This window comes from Nicotiana tabacum, chromosome 6 (genome assembly GCF_000715075.1).
Source record: "Nicotiana tabacum cultivar K326 chromosome 6, ASM71507v2, whole genome shotgun sequence".
Lineage (NCBI taxonomy): Eukaryota > Viridiplantae > Streptophyta > Magnoliopsida > Solanales > Solanaceae > Nicotiana > Nicotiana tabacum.
Window position 1 is genome coordinate 114,242,253 of NC_134085.1, and position 17,475 is coordinate 114,259,727.

The 17,475-nt window shown below is 37.4% G+C and overlaps 1 protein-coding gene and 1 pseudogene across 1 annotated transcript; both read right to left on the bottom strand.

Moving 5' to 3' along the window:
- Positions 1-389: 389 nt before the first annotated feature.
- LOC142182460 (U6 spliceosomal RNA) lies at positions 390-483 on the bottom strand (annotated as a pseudogene).
- An 8,170-nt stretch (positions 484-8,653) lies between these two features.
- On the bottom strand, positions 8,654-14,249 carry LOC107766645 (uncharacterized). Its single transcript, XM_016585453.2, has 6 exons — positions 13,891-14,249; positions 12,780-13,268; positions 12,321-12,542; positions 12,171-12,243; positions 10,132-10,242; positions 8,654-9,326 (listed from the first exon to the last, which is right to left on the bottom strand). Exons 1-6 carry the CDS (start codon positions 14,005-14,007, stop codon positions 8,959-8,961), a joined length of 1,380 nt encoding a protein of 459 aa, XP_016440939.1. The 5' UTR covers positions 14,008-14,249; the 3' UTR covers positions 8,654-8,958.
- Between the last annotated feature and the right edge of the window lie 3,226 nt (positions 14,250-17,475).

The window sequence follows — 17,475 nt, forward strand, 5'->3', positions numbered from 1 at the left end:
GCTTGATCTGATGATTGATTCAACTTGATGAAAGTAGCCACTAACTTGTCGTGTATAGGAAATGGTATAAATTAATTAGTTAAATTGTATAACATCGATTAAATAATAATCATGTGACAGTGTAGGGCATTCTTTTGAAAGACCAAACCAAGAAGGCTTTTGGACAATATTTTTATATTAAAACTGAAATAAAAAGGTATTTAAAAATTAAATTGTGTTTGAACATAAATTCACTTGAAAAGAAAATTGAAGATTTGCAAGTAAAAAGTACTCCTATTTTATTTCACATAAAATATTTCTTAAATAAACCTTATAACATTTTGCTATTACCTTAAATAATGAAGTTCAATAGGAAAAATACTGATATGCATTTTTTTATCAGAAAAAAAAAAAAACTGGATCATTTTTCGATTTGTGCGTGTTATCCTTGCGTAGGCCATGCTATTCTTGTCGTTCTAATTTTATCGAATGTCCCAAAGGGACTACTGATAGGCAATTCAGTGTTCATAAATAATAAAATATTATTTTTTGGTGGAATGAAAAAGGTATAAAGATATGACTATTAATTGAAATAATAAAATATCAAAAGCGGATGAAGTCATTTTCCTTCTTTCGATAGAAAATATTTTTATTGAACAATATTTCCCACAACGAAACATCAATAAGTATATTTCTGAAATTATTTTGGTTATAGACAAACACACCTAAAACTAACCCAATAAAAAACAATTTCTTTTTAACTCGAAGGACAACATTGAACAAAAAAAATAGTTCAGTATTAAGCTCCCGTTATGTGAGGTCCAGAAAAATTAAAGGCCGAACAACAAGAGAAGGACAACATAAATATTTAGGCCACATTTATTTCTACATCTGATCGAACTCCATAGGGTTAATAAAATGGAAGCTACCAGCTAGTCTTTCCTACGTTTTTGGTCCACTTGTATTTTTACTTGTTCTATATTCCCTCCGGTCTAAAATAAGAAATTTTTTAGCTATTTTTACACGGATTAAGAAATTCACCTTTTAACATTAATTAGCAATAAAATTGATCATATTAACATTTATTATCTTTTCACATAAACACTCCTAACGCATACTCTAACACTATTTACTCCAAGCAAGGGCGGATCTATTAAGGCCCGAGGGGGTGGTACGCCACCCGCAAGTTTCGGTAAAATATATATATATAGTATATGCAAGAAAGATGATAATAAAAGAGTTGTCACCTGAAATAACTAAAGGTACCAAGGTGCCAGTGGTAGAGGCCGATAGTTTCCGCCTTCAGGGCGCAGGATCGAACCTCCCTTAGCTATATTTATTATCTGTTTTCGTCGAGCATTTAAAATCAATAAATAAGGTTCCTATAACACATGAAATTTGCTCATACCTAAAATTTAAAGTCCGTTTTTTGTAATTTGACTACAACTACGAAAGTATCTTAAAATTATAATTTCTTTCTTCTTTTTTAAAAAAAAATTGTATTTGGGTTAATCAAGGACACCTTCATAATTATTAGTAGGAGTATCACTGTATCTGGTAGTTCATGATTCTTCGTTATTGTCAATTCATTTTATTCTCTTAGAATTATAACATAAATATTAGGAAAATTAGCATGCAAAATATTATAGCTATATTACATAGCTTAAATAAGAAAATAATTTATGTAAGCTTATTGGAATTTAAAGTCCTAAATATTAGGAATTTAAAGTCCTAATATAAAAAAAAGTTAATAACCATACTTTTAGTTAATTTTAAAGTTCTAACTATTAAAAAGAAATTGATGACAATTTTATGTAGTATAAAATTTATTTTTGAAGGATAAAAAAAGTCGCGACAAGTAGTCATAATTAATTTTTCGCTAATTAGTTTCCTTCTTCCGAAGATCTTCTCAATTCTCTCTCCCATCAGAACCAAAACCCTCATCGCGACAAGTTGTCATAATTAGTTTTTTCGCTTAATTGATTTGTTTGTATAAATCGAAAGACAAATAATTCGAGTGGAAGTCCAAAGCTGATCAAACCGACTAAATACTTATTCTATTTGGACCGTATAAATAACAATATGTCTATGTCAAAGTAATATGGTACCCGCAACCTCTAAATCCTGGATCCGCCTCTGACTCCAAGGGCAATGTAGGAAAAAAAATAATTAATTCATTCTTGAAATCTGAAAAAATCACTTATTTTGGATCACAAAAAAAAAAGGGCGAAAAAATTATTTATTTTGGACCGGAGGGAGTATGATATAATTCCACTTTTCTAAAAGGAAAAAAGTTATGCCCTAGGCAATTCAACGCTTATATTAAAAATTAAGAAAAAGTATTAAGAAAAAAAGAACAATCAGTACTTATGTAAAAAGAGGTATAGAGAGCTGTTTTGTAATAAAATAGTAAAATATCTTCAAATTTATGTACTTCTGTAAGATTTCGCCATCATGAAGGAAGAGTCTTGAGAAAATTCAGTAAAATACTTTGTCAAAATGGTAAACATTATTTCCTAAAACACTTACAAAGATTAGCTCCATAAACTATCTTTTACACATTAACTTCAGTAGTCAAGTTTTATATAAATTAAATTTGAAAGTAGTAGTTTTAAAGCACTGAAGTTGGACATTTGAAATGTATGTATTTTACGACAGTTTAATCGTATTAAACATCCAAAAAGGCCCTTAGAATAGTTTCAACTTACAATTAAACTTATCCAAGACATAAATAGTATGTTTTCATAATTGCTTATCATTTTGCTTTATATTTTTTCTAATGGCGGACAATTATGTGCCTGGACGTGTTCTTCTAATAAACAAAATTAAAGTTGTTAAAAAGCAAATAAACTACGTCCAAACACAATAATGCATAGAAAATGTAAGAATTATTTTGTATCCAATATATATACAGTTTTTAATATAATGAACCAAACATCCAATACAAAATAATTTAAAACGTGTTCAGAATGCAAGATGGTGTTTTTGTCCTTTTAGTAGTATAATTCACATATTATTAATACATGCATTTTAATCCACATCTTATCATGCATAAATTAATACATAATTTTTTATATAACTTATACAAAATTTATAGGGGCAACTAAAGAAGCAACCGAACTATGTATTTTAATGATGAACTCCATACAAGTATTACAATGTTTTATGAATCAAGCTAAACGATATATTCCCAATCGTTCACTTTTGCTTGTCAAGTATTCTAAAAATAAATTTTTACTTTCACTTGTCACTTTTTGCATATCAAGAGAAAAATAATTTATTTTTTATGTGTTACCCATATATAATATTAATTACTCATTTTAAGTCATTTTTCAAATCCATTAAAATTATACACCAATTAATATGGGTATAAGAGGTGTGCAGAGTCGGTAGTGAACAAATAAAAGTGAACGAAAGGAGCATAAAGATTAGACCTTGTCAAACAGACGAGAAGCACATAGCTCTCAATCTCATCCAGATTTAAATGCCGAGTCCAACATTCTCCTTAAATTAATCGAAGTGGTCCTATTTGGAAGCTTGTAGGCAATAAACATACAAGACAAATAAACTAGGTACTATTTCATGGCAAGTCGGGACCCGTATTTATTGGCAAGTCCACAAACTTAATTCTCTTCCTTCAATAATCTTGGCTAGTGTACAGGGGCGGATTTAGGGGGCGCAAGGGTGTTCACTCGAACATTCTTCGCCGAAAAATTACACTGTATATATAAGGCAAAATCTGTTTTTTATCTCTATATATTAAGTTTTGAACACCCTTAACACAATCCAAAAGTGTAGTTTAGTGGTCAAGGGGGTTCAAAATCTACCTGATTTCACCTAATAATAATGCACAATTTTATGACATTCAATTGGATTTTTGAAGTGTTGTTGAACTGTTATAAAACAAATTTTTTTAAATGTAAATGACAGACAAAGGAGAGCAACCAGGACGAGCGCCCGCAACGGGCGATGGGAAGCGGTGCGTGAGTGTACAACTACATCAAGTACAACAAATCAATACAGGTTTGGCTCTCGGGAGTTGGTACCTCCCGTTCTACTGTCTCTCTTTTGGTGTTAGCTAAATTGATGTTACTTTAGTTCACAATAGTCAATCATTCAACTAGTGTACTTGTAGTCACTTGTTTCCTTCTAGTTTGATTCGTTGTTCGTTGTGCACTAGTGAGTCTTCTTGAGATTTGTCGTAGGTGTAGTGATTGCAATCTGGGATGATAGATTAAGGACATGTCCTCGGGTGCGGCAGAGTGTGGGGCCGGGGTCAGGGTGTGGGACAGGAGGTAGGGGAGGTAGGGGAGGTAGAGGGGACAAGGGAGCCTATAGGTTGAGAATAGGGTCATGGAACATAGGTTCGCTAACGAGTAAGTCTATAGAGTTGGCGAAGATACTTCAGAAGAGGAACATTAATATAGCATATGTCCAGGAGACTAGGTGGGTTGGATCGAGGGCGAAAGACGTGGATGGGTATAAGTTATGGTACTCTGGAGTCCTGAGGGGTAAGAATGGAGTGAGTATCCTAGTAGAACCATCTTAGAGATTCGGTGGTAGAGGTCAGACGGGTGAATGATAGACTAATGACTATTAAATTAGTGGTGGGTGAGTGTACTTTAAATGACGTTAGCGCGTACGCGCCGCAAGTAGGCTTGGATGAGGAGATTAAAAGGCATTTTTGGGAGGGGTTGGATGACACCGTTCGTAGTATTCCGCCTTCAGAGAGGTTATTCATAGGAGGAGATTTCAATGGTCATATTGGGTCGTTTGCAGTTGGTTATACTGAGGTGCATGGCGGCTTTGGTGTTGGGGAGCGGAACGGAGGGGGCACTTTGCTATTGGACTTTGCCAAGGCATTCGATCTAGTGATTGCAAACTCAAGTTTTCCGAAGCGGGATGAGCATTTGGTTACTTACAAAAGTTCGGTGGCGAAGACTCAGATTGACTATCTCCTCCTTAGGAGATACGATAGAAGGTTGTGCGAGGATTGCAAAGTTATCCCAGGTGAGACCCTAGCAACGCAACATAGGCTTTTGGTGATGGACATTGGTATTAGGATAAGGAGGAATAAGAGGTCAGTACGAGGCCGTCCGAGAATTAGGTGGGGCGCCTTGACTAAGGGTAAAGCTCAGGAGTTGGAAGGAAGGTTATCGACAATGGGAGCTTGGAGAAGTAGTGGGGACGCAAACACTATGTGGTCGACGACGACTGATTGTATAAGGAAGGCGGTGAGAGAGGTGTTAGGGATATTTTCGGGCCGCACCGGTGGCCACAAAGGAGACTGGTGGTGGAATGCAGTTGTCCAAGATAAAGTGGAAGCGAAGAAGGCGGCGTACCTGCAGTTCGTAGGGAGCTCTGGAGAGGAGGAGAAGAGAGCGAACAGTGAGAGATATAAGGTAGCTAGGAAGGAGGCGAAGATGACAGTAATGGAGGCTAAGACGGTAGCTTTTGCTCGTCTGTATGAGGAACTAGGGAACAACGAAGGGGAAAAGAAGTTATTCCGACTCGCTAAGGTTAGAGAGAGGACGGCTCGGGATCTGGACCAAGTGAGGTGTATAAAAGATGATGATGGCAAAGTTTTGATGGGGGATGACCAGATTAAGAAGAGATGGCAGACCTACCTTCATAAACTTCTAAATGAAGAAGGGGGTCAGGATATTGTGCTAGGTGAATTGAGGAATGCCAACAGCCCCCATGAATTAAGTTATTATAGGGACATTGAGGACGATGAGGTCATGGAGGCAATGCGTAAGATGAGGAGGGCCAGAGCTACCGGGCCAGACGAAATTCCGGTTGAACTTTGGAGGTGTGTGGGTAGAGCAGGCTTGGAATGGCTTATTGGGTTGTTTAATGTTATATTCAAGACTAATAAGATGCCTGAAGAGTGGAAGTGGAGTACAATAGTTCCGTTGTATAAGAACAAAGGCGATGTTCAGAGTTGTAACAACTATAGGGGCATCAAATTATTGAGTCATAACATGAAAGTCTGGGAGAGAGTGGTAGAAATGAGAGTGCGAAGGACGATGTCTATTTCAGATAACCAGTTCGGGTTCATGCCGGGGCGATCTACCACAGAAGCTATCCACCTTATTAGGAGGATGATGGAACAATACAGGGATAAGAAGAAGGATCTCCACATGGTGTTTATCGATCTAGAGAAAGCGTACGACAGGGTTCATAGGGAGGTCCTATGGAGATGCCTAGAGGTTAAAGGGTCTCGGTTGACTACATTAGGGTGATTAAAGACATGTATGATGGAGCTAAGACTCGGGTTAGGACAGTAGGAGGCGACGCCGGCAATTTTCCGGTTGTTACGGGGTTGCACCAAGGGTCTGCGTTCAGCCCTTTCCTATTTGCCCTGGTGATGGATGCCATAACACATCATATTCAAGGGGAGGTGTCATGGTGCATGCTATTTGCTGATGACATAATCCTAATTGACGAGACACGACGCGGCGTCAACGAGAGGCTAGAGGTTTGGAGACATGCCCTTGAGTCTAAAGGTTTCAGGCTGAGCAGGACGAAGATGGAATACCTCGAGTGCAAATTTGGGGCCGAGCCGACGGAAGCAGGAGTGGAAGTGAGGCTCGACTCTTAAGTCATCCCTAAGAGGGGTAGCTTCAAGTACCTTGGGTCAATTATTCAAAGGATCGGGGAGATCGACGAGGATGTCACACATCGTATAGGGGTGGGGTGGATGAAGTGGAGGTTAGCAACGGGAGTCTTGTGTGACAAGAAAGTGCCACCGTTACTAAAAGGTAAGTTTTATAGAGCAGTGGTTAGGCCTGCTATGTTGTATGGGATCGAGTGTTGGCCAGTTAAAAATTCACACATCCAAAAGATGAAAGTAGCAGAGATGAGGATGCTGAGGTGGATGTGCGGGCATACAAGGATGGACAAGATTAGGAATGATGATATTCGAGAGAAGGTGGGTGTGGCCCCCATGGAGGACAAGATGCGGGAAGCAAGGCACATTCAGAGGAGGAGCACTGATGCACCAGTGAGGAGGTGTGAGTGACTGGCTGTGGTGGGCACGAGGAGAGGTAGAGGGAGACCTAAGAAGTATTGGGGGGAGGTGATCAGGCAGGACATGGCACGACTTAGGATTTCTGAGGACATGGCCCTTGACAGGGAATTGTGGAGGTCGAGCATTAAGGTTGTAGGTTAGGGAGAAGTTTGTGAATATTACTACAGCGCACTAGAGGGAGACTAGCCATTTAGGAGTTAGACTTAGGATGCTACTGATCAACTACTGATGCAGGGCTGTATCTGTTGGATATTAGTATATCTTACATCCTTTTCGTATTTCCTATATTTCTTATATTGTTGTTATTTTGTTATTTTATGTTATGTATTTTATGTTATTTACTATGAGTCTATTGATAGTACTAATATATTGTCTCTTGTTGCTCTCTTGAGCCGAGGGTCTCCTGGAAACAGCCTCTATGCCCCTCGGGGTAAGGTTTGCGTACATATTACCCTCCCCAGACCCCACTTGTGGGATTATACTGGGATGTTGTTGTTGTTGTTGTAAATGACAGACAAATTTGATGCAAAAAAAAAGAGAGCAAAAGATCATGCTCTTAACATCAATAATTAACCCTACTCGAATAACTCAATTATTTAGCTTAACCATTGTACTTTGCTCATTTCTCATTTCTTGCGTTTTATTTCATTGCTTTGTTGAGTCAGCTTTCTTGGAAGAACACTATCACATGCAAATCGTAATATAACGTCCTCATCCCCTCTTATATGTGTATTTTAAATCACAAGTTTATAATTTTCGCAATTATTGGAACAGACATGTTAGGTCAAACCTTAGCTGGATGCAAAATGCGAAAACTTATCCATAGGAACGTATGCCCTTGGCTTGAATAGGATATGACATATCTGGTTGGAGTTTTATAAATTATCACTCTTGTTGTGGACCATTGTGAAAACGTAGAAGTGATAGGATATAAATTATCAACTAGTGCACTATATGGTAGAATCATGGACAATTATCATATTCAACTATTGCACTATCAACTAGAGAATAAAGAAAACGTAGAAGTGAAAATTGAATTATTTCAGGAACATGAATTCAGTTGGGTGAGACACGGTCATCACAAGGAAGAAAAAGTAATATGATCTATTCTCCATACCTGTAGTTTAATAATTCCAATATGTATCTCCTACAATGAAGAGAAGATCAAGGAGTTAATTTTCTCAGATGTATCGTCGTGCAAAATAAACGGCACATTTTGTCCCACATTCTATCTTAAGAAAGCGAAAAAAAAATAAATAGAAAACTACTGTTATTTTTATGCCAACTGAAGAATGAAACTTCAGATAAGCCAATTTTCCCACATAAAATTGTTTGTGCCCGAAATTTCTGTTGTTCAGTTCGCTGTGCTTTGGGCCTTGTTCTCGTAACCAAAAGGAGTGTAGCTTGACCATGGCATTCTATTTTGTTCTTTACACCATCTTCCATCATAATAGATGAATCTAATAAATAAAGTTGCAGATATAGCTTCAGCTGTAGTCAGTCACCTCACTCAGTCCTATAGTGGTAAGTGGTAACTTAGAATCAAGGCCCTACAAGCAAGGAAGCTTATATGCTTTGTAGATGGGATCAAACGACCGAGGCAAGTTGGCAATGTTGCGCTTCAAGCACTCGGCCTTAACTAGTAAAAAGGTATTATAAGTACATTAAATTTGACATAAGGCATAAGCAAAGGTACTTTACAGACCCCCTTTGACCTATCTATTTGGAAATAAAGTTACAAACCTGGATTCTAAAATTCTTCCTACTATTTTGGATCTCAAATATACACCATTACGATGCAAATAGTCAAGATTATCACAGCCTAGGATAGTATCTCTTCTTCCATGTTAATAGTACAAAGCAAGCTAAGCTGTCATCTTGAGGAATGGTATTCACTTTGGGAGGTGTGATGAACAAAACAATTTCAGCTCCATAATGTGAAAGCATCAGTCATCAGAGCTATAATCACTGGATTCTTGCAACATCTCTGGAGCAGCACAGCAGAATGATTCCTTGTCTTTGAGAAAAAGACAGCTCCCATCGGAGTTCCATTTCAGATCAATTACAGCAAATTGAGGCAATGGAACATTTATGCAATAAGCACCTGAAGGTGTCCACATGTATAAGTGGGAGCTTCCAGTACATAAAACCAAACGTGGACATGTGGGATCCCAGGCTGCAGCTCGAATGGGATCTTTTTGAATTAAGATGGCGGCTAGCTCAAGATGGTTTATGTCCCATATCCAGAGTACAGTAGGCATGCTATCATTGCGAGTGCAAACATATTGGCTATCGCAGCTCCATGACATGAGGCCTGCAATTAATTTTCACATATGATAGTTAACAAGGCACTCACTAGTCACTTATGGGACTTGAGAGTAGTTTCTCTTATCTTAAGGAAGATTCCAAAAATAACCACCCAAAACAAGCTTCTGCTTGTGGATCTTAGATAGATAAATTCAGAGAGGTTTTGTATTGATCCTTGACCAGGGGCGGATTCATTGGGTTAAATATGGGGCACGTGAACCCATGACCTCTCCACAAAATTAAATATTTTATGTACATATTTTTTAAAATTAGTATAATATTAATTGTTGGTACCCATGCTCTAAAAAGGTTGAATGGAGCACTTGGTTGAAGGTTGAGTTATTTACCCAGAGAAAGAGGGATCAATTCCACTTAATACATTTTTTCCTCTTTTGTTTTTAGTAGTGCACGCATATACTAGAAATCTTAGATCCGCCTCTGTCCTTGACGATGAAGATACTAGGCTGATACAGCTTACTTTGACTGAGATCAGATTCTCACCAAACAGGCAGCTAACAGTCCTCATTAAGATATTAGAACATTATCACCTACAACTTATTGCTCAAGCCAATAAATTTTATAGAGGTTTGAAATTGTTAAGAAAGAAAACAAGAAATTGGAACTACATGGCCATTAAAAAGATAATAAATTTTCAAGATCTCCTATACGAACATCCGATCATTCAACTTCAGTAAACATTTGCCATACTTGGAGTGACATTCATAAATAAACAGGAAAAGGTAAGAGCAGGAAGACAAAAGATAGTGATGATATATTTCTCACATTACAAAATATTGGAACCAAAGACTTACTGATTCCTTGCTTGGGATTTGGCTTATCTGCAGGAGGTTTCTGAGAAGGGAGATTGATAGGTATCTCCAAAACATTGTACCTGACTTGAATATGTGACTCCGGAGCATTATCTGGGAAAAGGGAAGAAATGGTCTGAGAATCTCAAAAGTTCCTAACAAAAAATGATTAAGATCAAAGGAAATCTTGAGTACATCCACAACCAACTTGTTTCTTCCAATGAGCCGCTTGAGAAAAGGACTACCTACCAAAGCTAGGACAAGTTTGTCTGCAGTAATTGATTGACATTTGCATTCAGTTTGGCAGAAATACCTCTAGCTTTGTTTTCCAGAAAACAATTATGCATGTATGAATTATTGGGATTAGGGTAAGTAAACTTTTGAGGAAGTATCACCAAAGTCTTCAAAACATTATAGAGACATACATAGTTATTAATTACAAGAAGATTCAATTAAACATCTTTACTTGCTATTACACTTGTCCCTAAATATCCAACAAGTCGAAAATGGAAAAAAAAAACTGCTGGCTATTTAGACCAAAACAAAGGAGGACGGTAAAAAGAAAAAGAGGGAAGGGCCTGTGCAACCGTAAGGTCTAACCTCCGAGAAGCCAATAAAAGAATGTGTGAAAATATGGCAACCTATATAAAATAAAACTTTGGGCCTGTTTGGGAATTTTCAAAAATCAGAAAACAAATATGAATTTGAAACCTAGCATCAAATGATTTGGAATTCAAACAGAGCTAAATGTAATTGGAGACATGATGTCAAAATCCAACCTGAATAAGTAAGAGAAAGCCAACAAATGTTAAAGGTTTATACAAAAAAATGATAAGGTTTATAACAGCCATAGAGAGTTCTAACATTACAAATGATTTTGCTCACATCGCGAAATTTACAATCGCGTAAAAAGTAAAACTAATGTGGAACTTATTGAAGTGCGTGACCACCTCATCTAAAAAGCTTAAGTAGTTAGAGAAGGAATACTTTTGTTTATTTACTTTTAAGTCTCATGCGCGGCCATGACTTTTTTTCATGAACCAAGCATGTGGAAACATCTGTTTGACAGATGACAGTAAGATGCAAACTTAGAATGTATGTTTGCTCTAGTACCATATTGAATTGTGTAACTACCTCATCCAAAAAACATAAGCATGTGGCGAGGAACACTGTTATTTATTTATTTTAAGCCTACAACAAAAGCATATATATTTTTGCATTTTATTTTTTACCTTTAAAACATATATTTTAAGTATATAGTTTTCCCCAGAATTCTTTGGAATATTCTCCTCTGTTCCTAACATAAGGGGCTTCCTGTCTTTCTTCAAACCCCTGACTCCTCCACTCTTTCAAAATATTGAAGCTAACCTAGCAAATAAAATTTAATCACAGGATCCAAAGTTGCAATAAGAAAATAGAAGCAACTAGGAAAACTTGTTTTGCCAGCTGAGGGCAAAAGTTAAGTAAGGCATGTTTAGTTTGCCAACTTTCACTAAACTAAGCTTTGTTTCAAACAAGAGTAAGCTTTTTCAATGACAGTATCAGTGCTTCAAAAGGAATTCCCTCTTCGTCACCTTATTTGAACGTTTTAGTCTAGACCAAGTTGATACAGATATTGTGTTAATTTAACTTTGTTGGCAATTGGACAATGGGTTATTAGCTAGACAGACATAGCTCAAAATCCAGAATGAGCATATCAAAACCACAATTTCCATAAGACTAATGAGTAAATGCATTAGAAGTTAATAACGCTCAACTGACTTATCCAGAAGCATTACAGAAGATAACAGGTTTTACTCCATAGAGACAGCATAGTATGCACCATTTAAATCAGCCAAATGTGATTTGTCATTTCACTTGGTTTTTTCAGAAGAGTTTTGCCTCAGTGAATCTTAGGTTCCATAATTAGTGGAACTTGTTTCTTGAAGTGCCACAAGAAACCAATGAAAGTCATGAAAATTGGCAGTTGTACACCAAAAAAAACACGATGCTTAACTTTCAAGATAAAGACAATATTAACAAAAGAAAACACTAGTGCTCACCACTACTGTACTGGGCGAAATCATCATTAAGTGATAATTCTGACATATCAAGTTGCAACGGCTCATCTACTTCCTAACATTAAATAAAGAAATTATCAAAATCAATAAATAATGTCCTGCAAATATGGAGCAAAACAAGAGATTGCATACCTTGAAAATAGCAGCACAACACGGACCTCTAACAGCAGATGGGTGCACAAATTCTGCAAATACTTTCCATGTCAGGTGATTCAGAACTCGTAACATCTGGTCATAGCTTCCTACCGCCAAAAATTGGCTGCAAGGTGACCATGAAATGCTTTTTACTCCTAGCCCACTCTCATATGCTTGATACTTAGACAGGCACCTCCCGTCTGGAGAATAAATCAGAACCTAAACAAAAACAAACCACATAAAGTCCCTTGGAGATAAAGACCAACAAATTGTCAAATTATCACAAAACAGAACATTCAAAGCTTTCCTGTATCTCTCACGTTAAAACTAATTTCACATAATCATTTTACAGTGATGAAGAAAATATTAGTTTCAGTTGAATTTTTGAATGTGTTCTCCAAAAATTGAGAAAAAGTATTACTTTATGAGAGGCTATAAACAGCGCATAGTGACTACCTTGTACTCGAGAGGAGAATCCCAGATGACTATAGCACTGTCATCTGGAGACCACTGAACATCAGCCAAATCCAATGTGTCAACAGCAAAAACACCCATTATCTCCCATGTATGGCAAGACAGCAGATTAACATAATCCTTGCAATCACGTCTAGTGCAGACAGCAGCAAACTTTCCATCCTTCGTAAATGATACCCCTTTAGACCCATGCTTTGGCCATTGGACATGTATGCACGCAGTGTTAAGCAGTGACCAAACAGTTAACCGTAGCTGAAACTCGGATGTGGTGAGTATGTGACGACTGTCCGGGCTCCACCTAGCATAAGCAACTCCTGCAGGGCCTTCATCTATCTTACACGTCCACTCAGGTTGTGTCAAAGACCATGCTTGTATCATAGGTCTCTTGTAAAGACCACAAAGTATGTATTCAGAATCAGGGGCCCATTCAATGTATGTAATCTTGTCCAGACATGAAAACAGTTGCACAACCTGAAGATCCAAAAAAAAGGAATCTCAGTAGGCTCAAGAAGGAAAACAGCCAGCTTGATTAATGAGCTTAACACCACAACATATGGCCAGAAACTAAATGCAAACGTCTATTTTGTCCACTAACATGAGTCCCATTTCCTTTTTATTAATCTTCTCCACAAATTATCATTTCGCGGGCAAGACGGCTAAATTATCTAAGGAACATTGACCTTATATTTTGACATACTGAGTATTCTAATGAACAAAAGGAAAATCTCTAACTAATTTGCGAGGACGGAAGAACTTTAGAAAACTGTAAAGGCAGACTTGCTTTTCTTCCTGTCTTCTTTAGAACAAGGTAACATCTTGGGTAAGCTTCACGTCCCCCATTTTGCTTATTTACGCATTAAAAGCAGTTTTCCATTGATATTACATATCTAGAGACAATAAAACCATTGAAATCTAGATGGTATTTTAAATAAAGCTGTGACATTACCTATTCAGACAAGTATAAAAAAATATGATAATATGAACCAGGTCCAATCTCTAACAACTTAAATTTTAGATGATGCGGACATGTGGTAACTTGACAATTAACATCCAATTACATAAAAATTCATTAAAGATGGAAAAAATGCAGGACCTTGAGCGACAGAACGTCACGAATGACGAGGCGATAATCGACGGCGACAGCGAGGAAGCGAGCATTTGGTGAGAAAGCATAAGGGCCAGTTTGCTTAAAAAGTTCTGTAAACTCCATTAGAGAGGTCAACTCAACACAAGATTATCGCATAGCAGCCTATAAGGGAAACCCACATCTATTGGACGCGCACATTGCTTGATATTTCTACTTTATAGGTCAACAGATTTCAATTTCAGGTAAATGGATCTGTCGGAGTTCGAAGGGGAAGGAATGTTGGAGAATGGAATCTGTGGATTTCTGAGTTGTCGACTGTAACAAGTGTGGGAGAGTGAAAAAAGAAAAAAGTTGAATAAATCTTGAAATGGTGATAGTACCTTAATTTGAACTTGTATTAGAGGTAAAAATAACACGATATAGCCGACTGGTCATTCAAAAATAGCCAGCATTTACGAAATCAATAAAAAATAGTCACTATTTTGCTGCAACAGAGACCGGTCCAGCATAATATACTGGAGTTCGGTGTACTTGTGTATGAACTCCAGCATATTATGCTGCACCGGTATATTTTGCTGACTCCAGTATAATATACTGGAGACTGGAGCACCGGTGCTCCAAACTCCAGTATATTATACTGGACAATTATACTTGCTGGAACTCCAGTATAATATGTTGGCGTTCAAGCATACTTATGCTGGAACTCCAGTATAATATACTAGCGTATTTTCCGGGTTTTGAACAGTGTTTTCGCTCATATTTATCTTTACATGAAAAGTGGCTAAATTTCGATTATTTTTTAAACTGGGTTATTTTTGAACGACCGGTTGTAAATCTGGCTATTTTTGAATTTCTCCCGTATTAGAGTAACATAATCTGTAGAAGCCTATAGGCCACAAGGTACGGCCTTTCAAAACCAGGCCCACCCAATTTCACTAATTAACCAAGACTAGGAGGATGGATCGAGGATCAGTCTCATGGCTTGGCAAATCGAGATATGAGGATAAGGTATCGGGTTCGAGATTCGAGGTACCTAGCAAGATCGAAACCAGTAATGATCGAGGTCGAATGGACAAACATCGAGCAAGACCGAAGATAGCATAATAATGGAAATGCGAGATATACGTGACTGGTCGAAGATTATGGCGGAAATCTCGGAACAGATCAAATCAAGGGCGAATGTTTAGCGAATCATGAGATTTACTTCTATAATTAGAATTGTACCATAGATAGGATTCTTCTACTATATAAAGAGGGTACTAATCATTTTGTAATCATCTTACATTGACGCATATCAAAGCAATACAACGTTCTTTCTCTCTCACTCTCTTCTTCATCAGTTTATTCCATAACTTACTCTCACTCACTCAGTTCGAGGGCGACCCAGCTCGAGGATTGAATTGCATTTCAATGCTGGTTTGCTTTACTTTATTGTTTATTTCTACTATTAATTATCATATTTATCAACTAGTGCTAGATGAAATTACATATCCTTAAAACCACTTATAAGCTTAATTGTTATCCGATTTTTAGGGCAAACACTTAGTTTCGAGTGTCAGCTTGGACCGGGTTCACTTCCAACTTCCTTTTTTTGTTTGTTTAACTTCTGATTTCATTTCAATTTTTACATCCCTTTTCTCACAAGTTGTATATCCTTTTTTGAGAAAATAACAAAAATAGTTGATAAGTAGGGATTTTGATTACTTATTTGCACTCATTTACTTTCATTTTAGTTCAAAGTTGCTTAAAGGTATTCCCGAAAACTAATGAGATGTGCTTACTTGCAGGAGTATTAGAATATGAGTCAAAGAGATGAAAATCAACTCAAGAAGGGGTAATTTTGGACAAGGACTAAAACAAAGTGAAAAGAGTAAAATGCGGACCGCACAATATTGAGTGCGGCCGCAGACCATGAAGAAACCTCTGACTGTTTTCCTTTGTAAAGTGAGGACCGCACAATTATTATGCGGCCGCAGAAGAAGAGGTTCAGAGAGGTGTGATTCTAGGACCATGAAGAAGTGCGGCCGCAGAATTCAAAAGTGTGGTTGCACTAAAAAACATGCGGTACGCAGAAGTCTCTCATGTCAAGCTCAAGTTCAAGAGTGCGGCCACACTCAGAAATATACGATCCGCATAATCTGAAGAAGTGCGGCCGCAACTCAGAGTTATGCGGCCGCAGAAGTCTATCCTTTTAAGGCAGCTTCAATGTGAGCTTCACATTCGCGACCAGTGCGTCGCGTTCGCATTGAGTGTTTTTAGGACTGAAGCAGCTTGTGCTCCACGAACGCGAGGCTTCACGAAGAAGGAATTACCTGGTCAAATTTTAAAAGTTCAAAATCGATGGTTTATGTTATTTTTCACCATTTGGACATGAGAGCTCGGAATAAGGTGATTTTTTGAGGGATTTTCACGGGGTTGTTTAGGGTAAGTGGTTCTTACCTAGTTTTGATTAATTCCCATGATTATGCCTTTAATTTCATCATTAAATTAGTAATTTGGGGTGGAAAATTGGGAAAAATTTGAGAAAAGTTCTTAGGCTGAATTTTGGGGTTTTGATCGAGATTTTGGTATCGGATTTGAGTAATTTTGGTACGAGTAAACTCATGAGTGAATGGGTGTTCATATTTGGTAATTTTTACGTGGGCCCGGGGAGGCTTTTTTGGGGCGATTTTCTAATTTCTTGCTTTAACTTTGATTTCATTAGCTAGATCGATTTCTTGTAGTTATATTTATGTTATGTAATTGATTTGGCTAGATTTAGGCCATTCAGAGTCGGATATTTGTGGAAAAAGCATTGCTACTAATTGATTTAGCTTGATTCGAGGTAAGTGGGGGAACTCCCCTTAGGATTTGGTGTTGTTTTTTATATGTGAGCGTCATGTACGTGAGGTGACGAGTACGTACACAGGATAATTGTTGTATAAACCCGATTTCTACTAAGTAATAACCTGTTTTTCTCCTTATTTGAGTTATATCAGCTGTGTAGTAACATGTTAGCTTAGAATAGCATGTCTACTTGCCTTAACTGTTTATTTGAACTATGTGCAGCATGTTTAGTGAATTTCCTGCTTTTCTTTGACTTGAACTTAGTCTAAACTGTCGGTTTTCTTGCTATAACTGTTATTTTCATTGGTTGAGCTGCATATTTACTTTGGGACTATGGAACGGTATTTCGGGAGATCCCCATGTACTGCATATTTACTTTGGGACTACGGAACGGTATTTCGGGAGATCCCTCTACACTACATATTTACTTTGGAACTATGGAATGGTATTCCGGGAGATCCCATGCACATTTACGTTTGGGACTACGAGACGGTATCTCGAGAGATCCCCTGATATTATCTCTGTGTACTGAGCTGTTATCTTTTATGACTTTATTCTTGTTAAATTTTAGTCTTTACTTTACTGTAGTATTTCATTCTATCTTGTTTTATCACACACACACACACACACACACATATATATATATATACCAGCAGGGCCCTGACCTGACCTCGTCACTACTCGACCGAGGTTAGGCTTGACACTTATTGAGTACCATTGTGGTGTACTCATGCCCTTCCCGGCACATGTTTTTCGTGTGCAGAT